Here is a 17,091-nt window from a genome sequence, read left to right as displayed (position 1 = left end):
TTCTATTAAATTGGCATTCCATGATGCATACCTTCCCCACATGATTGCTGAAGACAAATATGTGCATAAGCAAATGTGGTGAAGAAAACACATGGTGCCTGGCTATCAAAAGATAGTGTCTGGGGTCTTAAAGGCTTGCATGTAAACAAGCAGTCATCTAGCTGAGAAGCAACAAAGTCCACATGGAAGAAGCACACCAGCCTGTGTGACCACAAGGTGTAGAAAGGACCAGGTATCAGGGATCAAAGACCAAAAAATCATATCAGTGTGTGCCCACCTTCCCGATATGGTCACTGAGGACAAATGTGTGTATAAGCAAATGTGGTGAAGAAATCTGATGGCACCCGGCTATCAAAAGATATAATATCTAGTGTCTTAAAGGCTTGCAGGTAAACAAGCAGGCATGTACCTCAGAAGCAACAAAGCCCACATGGAAGAAGCACACCTGCCTGTGTGATCATGAGGTTTCGAAGGGATCAGGTAGCAGGCATCAAAGAACAAAAAATCATATCATTATAAATAAGGGGTAGTGCACAGTGGAGACCCAAACCCATCTGTAGGCAACTAGACACCCTCTTACAGAAGGGTTGCAGGGAGGAGACAGCCAGTCATGGTGCAGGGTAGCAAGGATGAAACATACAACTTTCCTCTGGTTCTTAAATGTTTCCTCCCCACCACTATCATGATCCCAATTCTACCTTACAAATCAATCTAGACCAGAGGATGTACACTGGTACAGATAGGAACTGGAAACACAGGGAATCCAGGACAGATGATTCCTTTAGGACCAGTGGTAAGAGTGGCAATCCCGGAAGCGTGGAGGGAAGGTGGGGTAAAAAGGGGGAACCAATTACAGGGATCTACATATAAATCTCCTCCCTGGGGAATGGGCAACAGAAAAGTGGGTGAAGGGAGATATCAGACAGTGTAAGATATGATAAAATAATTTATAAATTATCAAGGGTTCATGAGGGAGGGGGGACCAGGAGGGAGGGGGAAATGAGGAGCTGAAGCCAGGGGCTTAAATGGAGAGCAAATGTTTTGAGAATGATGATGGCAATAAATGGACAGATGTGCTTGACACATGGATGGATGTATGGATTGTGATAAGAGCTGTACGAGCCCCCGATAAATGATTAAAAGAATAAAGACTGTTCACAGTGGCTGTATCATTTGACAACCCCATCAAGTGTCTGAGGATTCCAGTATCTCAGCACCCTTTCTAGCATTTGTTGTTTTCTGTTATTTGTGTTTTTTGTTTTTAAATGTTGATGTCAATGCTAGGGATAGGTAGTGCTTCATTGTTGTTTTCATTTGCATGTCTTGAATGGCTAATAGTTGAGAATATTTCTTCACATGTTTACATGTCTTCTTAGATGAATATCTGCTCATATTCTCTACCCATTTTATTGGCTTATTCATCTTTTTTATTGATGAGATATTGAAATTTTCTATTGGTTTTAGAAACTCATTCCTTGTCTGGTATGTCATTGCCAAAAAAATGTTCTCAGTCTGTGGGTTGTCTCTCTTTTTTTTTTTTTTCTTTTTTGCTGAGACATGCAGAGAGTTTTTATTTATCACGTTAAGTTAATAATTAATATTTAGCTGTAGAATAACACCAGGGATAGAGCTGCAGGCAGGGGATTAGTAGATGGGTTGTGGGGGTAGGGCACAAGTCTACTTCTCAAGGGCCACCTTATGGAGCAGGAGATACCAAATGCTGTCATTTTATGCAGATACCTGAGCTCAGCTCCCAGCTGTCATTACACATGGTTGTTAATCAAGGATCTCATGCCACATATGGCTGAGCAGTGATCACAAATGTCAGGGAAGTAGGGGCTCCATTCCCACCCCCTACGACAGAAGTTCCTAAGGGTGGAGCAATTCCAGTATGAAATTTTGGGTTGGATATAGGCAGGAATTGGAAACACTGTAGCCATCACATCTAGAAATAATAGTCTCTATTAATGTTGCTCCTGGCAGCCTGCGCATCCTCTTCACAGCCTTCTTCATTAAGCTCATTAAGATCAGGCAGGATCCTCATTTGCTTCACAATGGTGCTTTTACCAGATTTTGTAGCACCCCAAGGCACAATGGCTAAATCATCTGGTATCCATTAAATAAGTCAACTGGGTTGTGGGTTCTCTTTTAAATCTTTGGGTAGAAGTCTTTTGATGAGCACCACTTTTGAGATGAACAAATTGAAACACAAAAAGTTTAAATTGTGGACAAAGTCACATAGAAGGTAAAGGAGAGAAGAGGATTTGAACTCACATATTATGACCTCTTTGCTACCAACCTCTTAATCCTCACCTCTACTCTATAAAGTTCCCCCATCACCATAAAGAAGGTCCACCAATTTTTAAAAATCATTTTATTGGGGGCTCATACAGCTCTTATCACAATCCATACCTATATCCATTGCATCAAGCACATTTGTACATTTGTTGCCATCATCATTTTCAAAACATTTTCTTTCTACTTGAGCCCTTGGTATCAGCTTCTATCCCCCCCCACACACACACTGCTCCCCTCACCAACCCTTGATAATTTCTAAATTATCTTTTTTTTTCATGTCTTTCCCTGACCGATGTCTCCCTTCACCCATTATCCGTGGTCCGTCCCCCTGGGAAGGGGTTATAGGTATATCATGGTGATTGGTTCTCATTTTCTCCCTCCACCTTCCCCTTCCCCTCCACCAATTATAAAATGGCAAAAACTTACAGAACTTTAATCAGCAAGCACACAGCAAGTTAGTTAAATACATACCGTATATACTCAAGTATAAGCCGACCCGAATATCATCAGAAGCACCTAATTTTACTACAAAAACTGCATTAAAAATATGCTGAAAACCTCAGCTTAGACTCAAGTCTATGTGGTCATTAGTTAAACAACATCTACAACAAAGAACGCTGGTGGCACATAAAGCTCTTGGCTATGAACCAGAGGTTGGTGAATGGAGCTCACCAGCTGCTCCATGGGAGAAAGATGTGGCAGTGTGCTTTCATAGAGATTACAGTCCTGGACGCGCCGTGGCTGCATCAAATGGACACATCACCTTAACCATCACAGCCACTGTTACTCTTACCTGGCACCTTCATGTTCTTTCCTTTCAGAGATATGTTGCTAATGTGCAAAGTGGTCAATTCATAGATATTTTACTATTGTTATAAATGTGAATTGTTGGATAATGGGTCTATCAATAAGTGAGGAATATTGTGTATATATTTACTTCAAGAATATTAAATCCATGCAATTATTTTGATGTTTCAAAACACATATGTATATAGATGTAAGATTATTATCTTTGTTTTGTTTTTACTCAAACAATATGCACAACAAATTTTCCTCATGCTTTTTATATCTCAAATCCAAGCTTTAAATCTGGATACTTACATTCTATTTTAATAATTTCAATTTTCTTAAAACCGATCAAATTGTAAAAGACTGTCAAAGTTTCCAAGTCAAGATGTCAAGTTCCACTTCTTTAGCCTCTTCCACTATCTCAGTCTTTTATTTATTCTTAAGTCGATGCAAATGGTTCCTGAAATCTTGAGTTTCAAAACCAAGAAAACCAAGCTCACTGCCAATGAGTTGATGCTGATTCACAGTGACACTGTGAGTTTCTTAAACCCTTAACTCCTCACAGGCATCCCTATCTTTCTCCCTTGAAACAGCTGGTGGTTTCAAACTGCTGACCTTGCAGTTTGGAACTGCATAACTTCGATGCTATCAGAGCTTACAGTTACAATTCTTTCCCACTAATTGCTAAACTACCCACCTACATAATAGGGAGAAAGTTGAATCAATCTTTGCAGCTCCTGGGCTCTATTAATTGTTTAAGAGCCAATCTTCCCCTTTTTTTTTGAAGCATCTACTCAGGTTTGGTCAGTCCAAAACCACTCCTGTGTTCCCTGGTACTTCATTGAATTGTAAACTAAATCCTCAATCATTTCTACTTATCAATTGTGTCAGGATAATTCCCTAAATAGAGTGACTCCATGACACCACTCAATGGTTAGTTTATAATATTAAATGTTTGTTGAAGTTATTACACTTATAATTCTTTCACTCCACCATGGTGATCTTGGCCCTGGGTGACTCAACATGTTAAGTGCTTGACTGATAATGGAAAAGCTGATGGTTCAAACCCAATCAGAGGCAATTCAGAAAAAAGGTCTAGTTATCTGCTTCCAAAAGTTTATAGCCTTGAAAATCCTATGGAGGCCTGTTCTACTTTGCACATGGGGGTTACCACAAGTTAGAATTGACTTGAAAGCAGCCATTAATGGTGGTCTTATGTGAGCACATGATTCATGGAAGACATCCTCTTATTCAGGGAAGGAATGGAGAAGGACAAACTTGTACTAGAGTGTGGAGGGTGTCAGCAAATTGTATTTCCCCAGGACCCTCCTCAGCGCCCCCATGACCTCCTTATTCCTCAGACTGTAGATGAGAGGATTCAAAGCTGGGGTGATGATTGTGTAGAAAATGGAGATGATGTTGTCTTGCTCAGGGCTGTGGAAGGAACTGGGCAGCACATACATGGATGTGGCAGCTCCATAAAACATCCCAACCACAGCCAGGTGGGACGAGCATGTGACAAGGGCTTTCTGCCTCCCTTCATTTGAGGACGTGTGGAGCACAGTAAAAAGGATTAATATATACGAAGCAACAATAATAGAGAGGGGAAGCAAAAGGAAGGTGACACCTGTCACATACACCATGAGCTCATATTTGGAAGTATCAACACAGGCCAACTTCAGCAGAGGTGGGATCTCACAGAGCAGGTGCCTGATTTCCCGAGACAAGCAGAAAGGGAAGTGCATGGTGTATACGGTGTGTCCTAAAGCATTCAGGGATGCCAAGATCCAGGAAGTGGCCACCATGAGCCAGCAGATCCTGGGCCTCATGAGAACCATGTAGTTCAGAGGATGGCAAATGGCCACATACCTGTCATAGGCCATGAAGGCCAGCAGGAGGTCCTCTGCACCACCCAGTGTCAGGGCCAGGAACATCTGAAGGGCACAGCCTCCAAAGGAGATGGTGTTTTCCTGGCGAAGAAAATCCACCAGGGCCTTGGGGGAGACAACAGTTGTGAAGAGGAGATCCATGAGGGAGAGCTGCCCAAGCAGCAGGTACATGGGCACATGGAGTCGGGTATCCACTGTGATCACCAGGAGTAACAGGCCATTGCTGGTCAGTGCCACAATATACAGGGCTGTGACCGTGGCGCAGAGCAGTTCAGGAGAGCCACTGTCCTTCAGGATGCCCATCAAGATGAAGCCACTTCCCAGGGTGGAGTTCCAGAGCTCCATTCTGTGTGTTTTTTTCATCCGTGTAGATGTGAAGTGTTCTAATGAAATTCTTGCTCTAGTGTGCACTCTAGTTTTATATTGTTCCTACTTACTGAGAGGTAGCCAATAAGAATACCATTGGATGATATCTATTTTTTGTCATCTGTTTTCTGTTCAGATTTCTTTTCAACTATGAAAAACACCAGATAAATGTAGAATAGGTATTAGTAGTGTTGTAAGCTAGGTTCTATAGATACATAAAATGAGTGAATCTTATATATGTGTATATATGGTGAGCGAGAGTGAGAATGAGATATATATAGAGAGAGATACTGAGATTTATCTCAAGGAAATGAATCGCACAATTGTAGAGGCTGGCAAGTTCCAAGTTTGTGGGTCCTATGGTAAGCTACAGACTTCTCCTGAATTCCATAGCTACTGGGACTGGTGGACTAAAAATTGGTAAGTAAGATGTCAGACTGTTGATGACCTCTAGGACTAGCAGACAGTATGGCAGGCTCCTGGGTCAAATTCAAAGAACTGGAAGTCAGTTGATGAGAGCCAGATGCAAGGTCTAATAAAACAAAAAGAAAGAATGATTTTCCAGACTGTCAACTTATATTGGAAGTAGGCTTCACATACAAGGAAATCATCTTTAAATTGATTGGCTACTCATATCAGATCTCATCTTGGAAGTGAATATATTTTATCAGATTTCATGATGTGGGGTGGTTATATCCTAGGGGCCAAGCTACCTAGTATTCTGGCTCAGATAAGTTTACATACAACCTTAAATATCACAATTGGCTATAGCAAATACTGTATAAGTCTCTTTAAATAAGTATCCAAGTGAATAAGATTGGGCAAACATCTTTATGGATAAGTAACTTTTCTCTCTTTATACTTACAAAACACACAAGGCATTACTTGGAAATATGAATGATCCTCTGCATAAGACCTACTTTGGATTCCAATTCAGTTTAAAACGTGTTTATAATATAACTCTTGACATCTTCTCCTGTAGTTATTATGTTGTTGTGGATAGTTTCCCTAGCAGAGAAACCTATTGGCTCCAGAATCACTTTTCTCTTACACACTTCTACTTTCCTTGCCTGCTTGATGAGCATATCGCTACTCTGCTGGAGTGGAAGTAAATTCTTGGCAGTATTGAATGGTCTGGTGAAAGAGATTTTGGGGTTAATTCGTTGGAACCACTGCAAAGGTGTTGCCTATTTACCTGTAATGAATGCATGAGTTTTGAGAGGAGACATGGAAAGGTCTTAGGTGAAATTTGCAGAAAACTTCTATTTAGGGTATATGTAATGAGCAAGAAAAGAGGAAAGGTAACCCAGAGGTACACTGTTTCCTGGGAAACAAAGCAAGCATGTAAATGTAGAAAATGTAAACCACCTCACAAATGTAGGCAATATTAGGAAGGGTACTGGTCGTCTGACTCTTGAATTCATATGATAGTATGAAATTGATATGGAGTCAGGGGAGAGTTTGAAGTAGAGAGGATGTAAAGTTGTGATGTTTGTGAGGCAACATGTACTTACCTTACTCTGTGAATAAAGATCTCTTGCGGTTTGATGTGGAATTGGAGAAGTAATCTGGAGAAGACAAGAGTTCTTCATCTCTCCTTTGTATCATCTGAACCTAGTCCTATAAAATATTCTGTTTATGGCACCATCCTGGTCCACTTAGAAATGTGAGGTTTCATTGGTAGGGTCATAAAATCCTGAAATTGGACAGCTCCTCTAATGGAGCTGTCTTTTCATTTATCCAGTGAACATGTGCTAAGGCTCTACTTGTGCTAGGATTACTTCACAGATGTGAAAAGTTCATCACAAAAGTGACTTCATAAACCCAATTATCATTACTGATATCTACAAATCAATATAATGATCTATGAGTCCATATAACTGAAATTTTAGGAAATTTGTATTTACTGCATTTAAGTGATAAAAAAATGCTACATACTGAACATGAGTAGAAAGGACCTGTGTAAAGAAGGGGTCAAAGCCAAACGCATTGCCATTGAGTGGATTCCAACTCATAACAAACCTACTGGACAGGGTAGAACTGCCCTTCTGAGTTTCTGAGGATGTAATTATTTATGGGAGTGGGGGAAAAAAGGAGTGGTTGGTGGATTTGAACTGCTTAGCAAGGCATAATCACTAATTGAGAAAGAGATTTGTGAAGGTCAAGATATCTGCAGCATAGTGAAGTCAAGGCAAGGAATCTATCAGAAAAAAATGTCCTCTTAAAATTTTGTCTCATCATTCCGTGGGGTCTGAGATCTTTCTCTTGCCTCACAAAACCAAAGCATTGACAGACAGGCTATCTTTGCCTATTGTCAACAATAAAGAGACAAGGTCAAAGCTGATTCCTAGCTCAATGTCTTATAAATATTAGACTTTAGGTATTTTTGTTTTGTTTGTTTCAATATAACAACAAATGAATAAATCAAGAAGGGAAATAAATTAGTTAGCCGAACATGTTTCTCTACATTTCTGCACCAGGAATTTTAAAAAGTGGAAAATACAGTTTATAGGTCAGATGCTGGACTCAGGACTTAATCATGAGCTTACAGACCTGCCTTCTTCCCTCTTATCCAAGGTCCCTCCTTTCCCTGATTTCCTGTTCTCGGGTTCCTCTCCTCTAGAACCATCTTAAAAGCGGGTCCAACAAACATATCTATCTTGTTCTCAGAGTCACAGAGGGAGAGTCCTCACTCTGCAAATCTGCTAATGGCACCAAGGGGCCTCCAAGCCAGAAGAGTCACCAAATACTATGAATAACAGAGGGGCATTGTTGAGCTTCATGGAAAATGCTCAGAATGAATTAACAACATGGAGCTGAAAATTTAGAAACATTTTATGCCTTACTTGTCATTGCTCAGGAAAAATTTTATTGAGTTCAATTGCTTTTTCTGCCACTATTGGACTCTAATGTTAAGTAGACATATGCAGAATAAACCATTCAACATTTTTTAGATGGTCAGTCTTAGGGCATTACATATTTCAGGGAAACATCAGATGCCTGAAGGCCAGATTAACCCAGATGTACCAAAGATTGAGTATTTTGTCCGGAGGCCAGCATAGAGTAGAGGAAACCAGGTCCATACTGTGTATATGTGCTTAGAGAAGGGAGTGGTAAACTATAGACACTATAGAAGCAGAGAAGCAGAGTAGTGTGAGGCCTTGACATATTTTTCTCAATCCTTCCACACTCTCCATTAGTCTTTAAAACAGGTGCAGCCCTTACCTCAGATGGGGAGCGACATCAAACACACCGATGGCTATGGGGTTCATACGAGGGAAGACGATGTTCAAGAACAGGGAGAAAGAAGAGGTCGTTCCTCTGGCTCAGTGCATGTGTTCTTCTTCCTGAGATTGGAAGTCAACGATTCCTCCCTTTTACTAGCACTTCAAGTCCTCTCAGGGGATGAAAGTGGATGCAAACAGGCTGCGCAGAGAACCTAGGGATCCAACAGAAGCAATGAGCTGTCTTTCTCCTACCCCGTTTCATTCAGTTCTGCTTGTTTGGGGGTTTGTTTTTTAGACAGGCCTCACAGCCTCGTTGTATTGGTTCCAACTGAGTTCTTTAATTCAGTTGCTCAAATTTTCGTATACTCATCTTTCTATCCTGCTTGGCATCCATGATTAAAGCTGATGACAGAAGGAATTGAGGGGAAGAACTAAGGAAGAGCCACTCAACCGAGACCCTGGAATTCCCGGTCACTTTGGGATAGCAGTGAGTCAGGACCGAGTCCTGGGGGATGATTCATCGTTTTCTATCCTCAGCTGAAGTGACCTTCCCTGAAAATGCTGCTTTAAGAACAGGATTTTAATGAGTCCCCTGGGCATATTCCCTGGCCTGCCACTCCTGCAAACTTCACCCACTAAATGAGATCTGAGCCCTTAGGACTTGCTTTGCCCAGCATGCACTTGCTGAGTCTGTTTCTAAAGCACTAACAAGATACAAAATGACCTAAGAAGAAGGGCCTCTGGCTGACCCTCCATCCAAATTATAAACTATAGCTCATAGATTCCATAAAGGCTGCCACCCCTTCTCCTTTGGGTGTCTACTCTGAGATACTACAAATTAGAAGGAATTAATTTGGAAGTCTGGGCCCCAGGTTTTTGTAAATATCACGTAGGTCTTCCATCATTGACCTTGATCTGGCATACAATGACTGATTGGATGGATCTTCCTATAATTTTTAGTTGAGGATGTTCCAGCATCTGCCTCCATCCATGCTCTAGTCTTTAGGCCATTCTCATCTCTCAACCAATCTTTTATTTGCCATATTCTTCAGTTTCCCCTTATACAATGATTTTTCCCAGCAAATGGGGAAATATACTGAGGAGCTATCATATTGTTTTGCTTCCAACATTTAAAAGAAAATTAAGAATATCAATTTTTTAAAATAAAAAAGCAAAAGAACATGTTTGATGTAGCTGGTTTTATTGAATTGTGCAACTGATAAATGTTCAACTGGCAAATATTATGTTGTTTGTATTTTTTACAATACAAACTATATACCCAAGAAATTTCTTACACAAATCCAATAGAAAGAATGCTGTTATCAGGTGCTGTTGAGTTTGGTACCACGCATAGCAGCCCTACGTATGACTGCAGTATATATATTGTTGCTATGGTTGTGCCCAATCTACCTTATTGAGGGCCTAACTCTTTTACACTGATCCTTATCTTTGCTAAGCATGATATCTTTCTCCAGAGACTAGTCCTTTCTGATAACATGTCCAAAGTACATGAGGCAAAGTCTTACCAGCTTCAATTCTGAGGAGCATTCTTATTATACATAGGCCAACGGAGATCTGTTTGTTCTGGTGGAAGTCCAGTATATGTCCTATATTCTTCATCAGCACCACAACTCAAATGTGTCAGTCCTTCTCTGGATTTCCTTATTCATTGTCAAACTTTTGCATGCCTATGAGCAGATTGAAAATTCCATGGCACCTTCTTGCTGAAAGTGACATCTTTGTTCTTTCACACTTTATAGACTTGCCCAATATGTAGCAGATTTGCCCTATGCAATAAGATATTGGATTTCTTGACTGCTGCTTCTAGAACTTTCACTCTGGACACAGGCAAAAAGAAATATTTGACAGCTTCAATCTTTTCTGTACTTAACATGATGTTGTTTATGGGTCCACGTGTGAGAATTTGGGTTATTGTTGTTTTTAAAGCTGTCACTAACTCGTCCATACTAAAAGTTTCAGCCTTTGACCTTCACCAGTGAGTGATTCCAGTCTACTTCACTTTCAGCAAGCAAGGTGGTATCATCTGTGCATCAGAGGTTGCTGATGAGCCTTCGTCCAATTCTGATGCTGCATCCATCTTAATGTAGTCCATACAGTTCGTGGGTTATTCAGTAATCATACCAATTGTATAAGTGTGGTACAACTTAATTAGGACAGAGCCCTGACACACCTTCCTAACTTTAAGTCATGCAGTATTCCCTTGTTATATTTGAACAACCGCATCTTGGCCTCTACAGGTTCTGCATGAGCCCAATGAAGTATTCTAGAATTATCATTATTCACATTATCCATAGCTTGCTATGATCCGCACAGCCTAATGTTTTCACGTAGTCAATAAAGCACAAGTAAACAACTTTCAGATATTCTGCATTCAGGCAAGACTCATCAGGCATCAGCAATGGTATGCTTCATTCTGATTCTGGCTTCAATTTCCTCTTCTGATTCTGGCTTGAGTATTTGTCAAATCCTTACCAGTTACACATTGGGCTGCAATCTGGCTGGTTGACAGATCAAAACTACCCGCAGCTCTGTGGGAGAAACACTGGGCTTTTTACTCTTTCTAAACCATTACAGTCTTCGAAAGCCACAGGGTGTCACTGTGCATCAGCATTGACTCGATGGCTGTGTTATGTACAACTGCAACCTTTAAAAAATAATTTCAGAAAATATGTATTTGCATATTAAATTAATGTTTTCATAAATTCACATTTCTTTGGACTGGGTATAAATTTGCATTTCTTCTAGTTGGCTGTCTTGCACATTTCTTGGCATAGGCAATGAACACTTCTAGTACTGCATCCATTTGTTGTACCGTTTCAATTAGTATTCCGTCAATCCCTGGAGCCTTTTTTATCACCTGCTTCTATGAAGTTTGGATTCTTTCCTTCCGTTCCATCGGTGCGTCTTCATATGCCACCGCTTTCAATGGATAAACATCAGCCAGTTCTTTCTGGTACAATGACTTCATGTATGCATTCTACCATCTTGTTTTGTCTTCAACAGTTTTATTGCCACATAATTTACATATCATAGAATTGAGGAGTTCAATCGTTCAAACATTTCAAGGGGGAATTGTACAATCACCTCCACATCGATCCTAGAGAATCCCCTCCCCACCTAGCTGATTCATGCCCCAAATGGGCTGTACTGTCACATCTTTTGATGTTCCTGCATCCTTTGATGTTTTGTTCATGGAATCCTTCAATATCACAACTCACGGTTTGATTTTTTTTCCAGTTCTTTCCGTTTGAGAAACGCTGAGTGTGTTTCTCCATTTTGGTTTCTCACTCCAGGTGCTTTCCCATATCTTTATAATGCTGTGCCTCCCGAAATGGCCTGTCCAAATCCTTCCATCATCAGTTCTTCCACGTGCTTTGTCTTCTCAACAGTCAAGAGGAAATTTCAGAACCTCGGCTGACATTAATTTTAATCTTTTCTTTCTTGTCTTTTTAATGACCCTTTGTCTTCTTGATATATGATGTCCTTGACATCATTCCACAACTGTTCCTTCTTCAATCATTAGTGTTCAATGTGCAAAATCGATTTTGAAATTATCTCTAAGGTTGGATAGAGTCAAAATTATATTTTAGCTCTCATGGGTTTGTTTTTAATATTTTTCAGCTTCAGCCTGAACTTGCGTATGAGTAATTGATGATCTGTTTCACATTTGGCTCCTGACCTTGTTTTGTATGATGATATTGAGCTTCTCCATTGCCTCTTTCCATCAACATAGTCTTTTTTCTTTCCCCATGTATTCCATCTGGTAAAGTCCATGTGTAGAGTCACCATTTATGTTGTTGAAAAAGGTATATGTAATGAAGAAGTCATTGGCCTTACAAAATTCTATCCTATGATCTCCAGTTCATTTCTATTATTAAGGTCTTATTTTCCAACTACTGATCCTTCCTCTTTTTCTCCAACTTTTTCATTCTGATTGCCAGTAATGATTAATGCATTCTGATCACCTGTTTGATCTATTTCAGACTGCAGAAGTTGGTAGAATTCTTCTCTTTCCTCATCATTGGTTTAGTGGTTGGTGCATAAATTTGAATATAGCTGTACTAATTCATCTTTTTTGTGGGCCTATGGGTATTGTCCTATTACAAACAGTATTGTATTTCAAAAGTTCTGGAAATACCCCTTCTGATGATGAATGTGATGTAATTCCTCTTGAATTTGTCTTTCTGGAATAATAAACAATGTGATTATCTAGTTCAAAACAGCCAATATAGTAAATTTTAACAAACTACTATTTTAGCTAGGATATTAATATATGTGTTCTGTTTGATTTTGAAGACTCTCTATTTTCCCAGGTTCATATATTGTACATTTCATGTTCCAAAGATGCACAAAGCCATTTGTTTTCATTTTGAGTCATGCTCCATTAGAAAATGAATGTCTCCCAAACTTTGCTCTAACCATGCCATTAAGATCAACTCTACTTATATTCATAAGGTTTTCAGTGATCCACTCTTTCACTGTAGTCCACCTGTTCTTCCCAATCTGTCTGTAATAAAGTGTGACCTTGTTTTTCTTATTATAAGAGGAATGTATCCAAGATAAAAAAATTTCTGTGTAAAATGGAAGAGCAGTCCTATGTAAGCCAAACTAAACTATTCTTTATGCCTAAGATTCTTCATAAAGCTATAATCAAAAGAAATAGACTAGAGAAATATGAAACAATGTGAATGACTCAGCAATCTATTATTAAGTGAAGAGAATTCCTAAGGGTTATATATTACTACAAACCCTTTAGGGCACATATATTCTCAAAAACAAATTTGAAAATGTGCACATATATCATCAGATAAACAAAAATGAGGTAAACAGAGGTAACTTTCAAATAGTTACCCAAATGAAAGGAGCTAGGAAAATAGACTGGGGGCGCTCATGTAGTTGGATGGAGGATATTATCAGTATCCTCATGCCATAATGAATACTAGATTAGGCTTCTAACCACAGTCAGAAGTTCAAACCCACCAGATGCTCCATGAGAGAAAAACTGAGGCTTTTTCTCCTGTAAAGATTTACAGCCTCATGCATCCACAGGAGCAGATATACGCTGTTTCCAAGGGTCCATGTGAGTCCGAATCAACTGGAAGGCAGTAGATTGGAGGGCTATTTTCAGTTTTTGTTAGGGGTGTCGGATTTATCATGACAGTGATCTCTTACACAACGGTCTTCCCATCATGCTTTCTGCTTCGTAGAGAAGATAAAGGTAACGAGTGTTTAGCATCTGCAGATGTGTGCTTTCTTCACCCCTGCATTCTGCTATTTAGAAAATATCTTTACTACTTGGCCATTTATTTGAGAAAAATAAATGTGCTTTCCCCATTTAGAGTTGACTTTCCAATTATGAATGAGATTCTAACTTTCTCATCTTTGCTTGTTCTTTGTTTCTTTACTTATATCTTTAGGTCTTTCGGGTCCTCTGATTTCGCTTTCAAATACATTCAATAGTTCCTGTTCATAGATAATAATTCCTCAATTCTCTGTGATTTTTCAGAAGATTTTACTAAATCTTTCCCTTTTCTCCCAATGAATTTCTTGAAAACATTTATAATCACTGAGACTATGTATACTTTGAATTTCTTACTCTTTATATGTTAAGGTAAAACTTCTTACCTGCTAGATCATGAAACCTAAGAATCACAGTAGCATTAAGAAATATGAAGGTAAATCAGAAAGTTTCTACAAAATAATAGAAAAAGCTTTATTAAACAAAAACATCAAGCATGAAATGATTGTTTTTCAGCCTACCTTCCGTCTAGTTCTGTACACTTCTGAAGGTGGTGTAATCATCTCTCTCTATTCTTTCCCTGAATAATTCCTCACACTTCAACTTATACCACATCAAAATATAGTTTTGGCATCCTCAAAGCACTCAAATCATATTTATTTTAAAGGTATTTTAGTTTTAGGAACCAAAATTTCAGGGCTTAGGAGTATATGGGGTATAATTTCTCAATGAAATTATTATAGGACAGTCGTGCCACCCTCCAAGAGTGTGTAGATGATGCATTGTCAAGATGGAAAAAAGTTCTCTGTGAAAATTCCTTGGGACTTTTTTCACCAATGCATTTTCAAGTAAAAAACGAAACAATAACAAAACTCTTCTATCACGATTACTCAAATGTATCAAGATAGTCCTTGTGGCTGTTCCATAATCTTTCAACTTGTGAAGGGGTGGTATCTACCCTGTCAGTCAGGTAATAGCCAATGAGGCCTCTGTGTGGGCATGACCTTCTCCTGAGGATTCTGGGAACTCCTGTTTTCCTCCCTGGAGACAGGACACACACTTTGCTTGTCTTCCGGCTAACAAGCCACATGGAGATCCCTGATGGAACCAGAGCTCTGGAGCTGGAGGAGCCACATAGAGACCCATGCCAGTGCTGAGATGCGTCCACCACCACTGCATCCACAAGACTTTCCACCCATTGGCCTGTGATCTTCCTGAAATGAGAATCATTGCATGTGTTGCATGAGTCTGAAGAGGAAATTATAGACTGGTATCGGAAATATGGGCTAATACCAAATTGATGGTCTTGATATGGACTTAGTTGGGATGTTTCCTTAATATACAATTACTTTTTTATATTAAGTTCTCTATTACACACATATGAGTATGTATGATTTTTTTCTCTAGTCAACCCAGTTTAACACATTATGGTACCTTGGGAGGGGGCATTAGAGAAATAAATCATTAAGATGGAGAACAGATGCTGGTTTGACATCTGCCTCATGGTAGTTTTCTTTTTCGGATAGCCAGAAGTCCGGTATGGCCATGCAGTTTACTGGAAAGCATATGAAAACTTAGTTTTGATTCTTTACTTTGGCTGGTGTCTTTAGTTATTCCTGTTTGAAATGGTGAAAATGAATGTGATTAGTGTATATTTTTAAATCACTGGGTGAAATTGCCACTTGAATTTCTCAGAGACCATTGTGTTTAATGAAAATAACTGACAGAAGGTCAAAATGGCTGACAGAAAGCCTGGCTCTGGCTTGATTCAGTCAGAGGTCCAAGGCCCTATTTTGTATCAATGGAATAATTTAGATAAGGATTAATATAAGTTAGGTAAGGATTGAACTGAACTGTTTTAAGAATTGAGTTTAGGATTTTATTCTACTTTGTTTATACTGATTTCCTATGCTTATTATTGTTGATATAATGATTGATAGACATGATTATTGGAAAGTAGACAAACTCTAAAAATAGTTTGTAAGACTACTTACCTTCAGCCATTAAATTGGAATTTAAATAGGTTAGGGCACAACTGCAAAGAAGGCTCTAGAAGAATAAGCCCCACCCAGTGTCCTGAGTGCTCAGGACATTCGAAGATGAAGATATTTACTTGCCTAGGGGGCTGTTGACAGATTGAAGAAAAAATGAACTCTTTGAATTTTGAACTATTAGTTTATGCCCAGATCTGGAAAAATCTGGAGCCCTGAATAAACTCCTCTCTAGAAATGAATTTTACAGAGCCTGTGGGTAGGCTGAACACTAGGTGATTACTTGGATCCATTTGTTGAGTGGAAGTGGGAGAAACACAGCAATAAAGAGATGGGTTGAATCTGGCCACTGACACCCATGGACCTGGCTCACAGGGACTAGAGGAGAAGAAGAGAGTGTGTTGACGGGTCTGAAGTTCATGACATAGCACCAGGGGCCTAGGGTTGTTAAGAATTTGTGATGGGACACATGGTCAAAAGGCAAGGCAGGCAGTAAGCATCCTGGTTAGGCTAAGTGAGTAAGCCCATATTGAGTTGACCAGAACATGACCATTTGAAGAGATTTTTGAGCCTGTGAAATGATGCATATTGCTGCTGACTTTATGGATGGCCTGTTTGTATTTGACTTTGCTTATGGGTGCAGACTTCACAAAATTCTAACTGGAATGAAGATTCTTCACATCGAATATTAGCATTGTCTCCTCAGAGCACTAGGTTGATATAAGTGAGCATATAGAAATTGGATACCCAAAATGGGGGGACAAAGGCATGAAGTGGCTGGCTTACAAACTTTCATAGGTGGGGGAATATATTCATAATATTATGTTATAGGTGTTCACTTAACTGAAATTGTTAAGCATCGGACATTGTTCTTTTTACTTACAGAATATTATTTTTAAATAAGGATGGCACATATTGAATTGTATGCTTTTTAGTTTTATCCTGTTAGGTACAGATATGGTTTTATTATTGTTTTGTTAAAAGGTATGTATAGCCAAGAGAGTTGTCTAAAAGTGTCAAATTGACCAGGAATCATCTGTGGCAGTTCCATAATCTGTCAATTTGCAAAGGGTGGAGTCTATCTATCAATCAGTTAATAGTCACTGAGGCCTCTGTGTTGGCATGTCCTTCTCCAGAGGATTCTGGGAACTCCTGTTTTCCTCCCTAGAGACAGGACACACACTCTGCTTGTCTTTCTCCTGACAAGCCACATGGAGACCCCTGATGGAACCAGAGCCCTGGAGCTGGAGGAGCCATATGGAGACACACGC

General features: G+C 39.5%; 1 protein-coding gene across 1 annotated transcript; it reads right to left on the bottom strand.

The window, feature by feature from the left end:
* Positions 1-4,370: 4,370 nt before the first annotated feature.
* LOC101638748 (olfactory receptor 2AG2-like) lies at positions 4,371-5,330 on the bottom strand. The gene has a single exon (XM_004716407.2). The coding sequence runs from the start codon at positions 5,319-5,321 to the stop codon at positions 4,371-4,373; it is 951 nt and encodes a 316-aa protein (XP_004716464.1). The 5' UTR covers positions 5,322-5,330.
* Between the last annotated feature and the right edge of the window lie 11,761 nt (positions 5,331-17,091).

The sequence above is a fragment of the Echinops telfairi genome, unplaced genomic scaffold, assembly GCF_000313985.2.
Source record: "Echinops telfairi isolate 266 unplaced genomic scaffold, ASM31398v2 ScPeMD7_60;HRSCAF=208, whole genome shotgun sequence".
Taxonomy (NCBI): Eukaryota; Metazoa; Chordata; class Mammalia; order Afrosoricida; family Tenrecidae; genus Echinops; species Echinops telfairi.
Note: the sequence above shows the minus strand (reverse complement) of the source record. Positions and strands in the feature narration are given on the sequence as shown.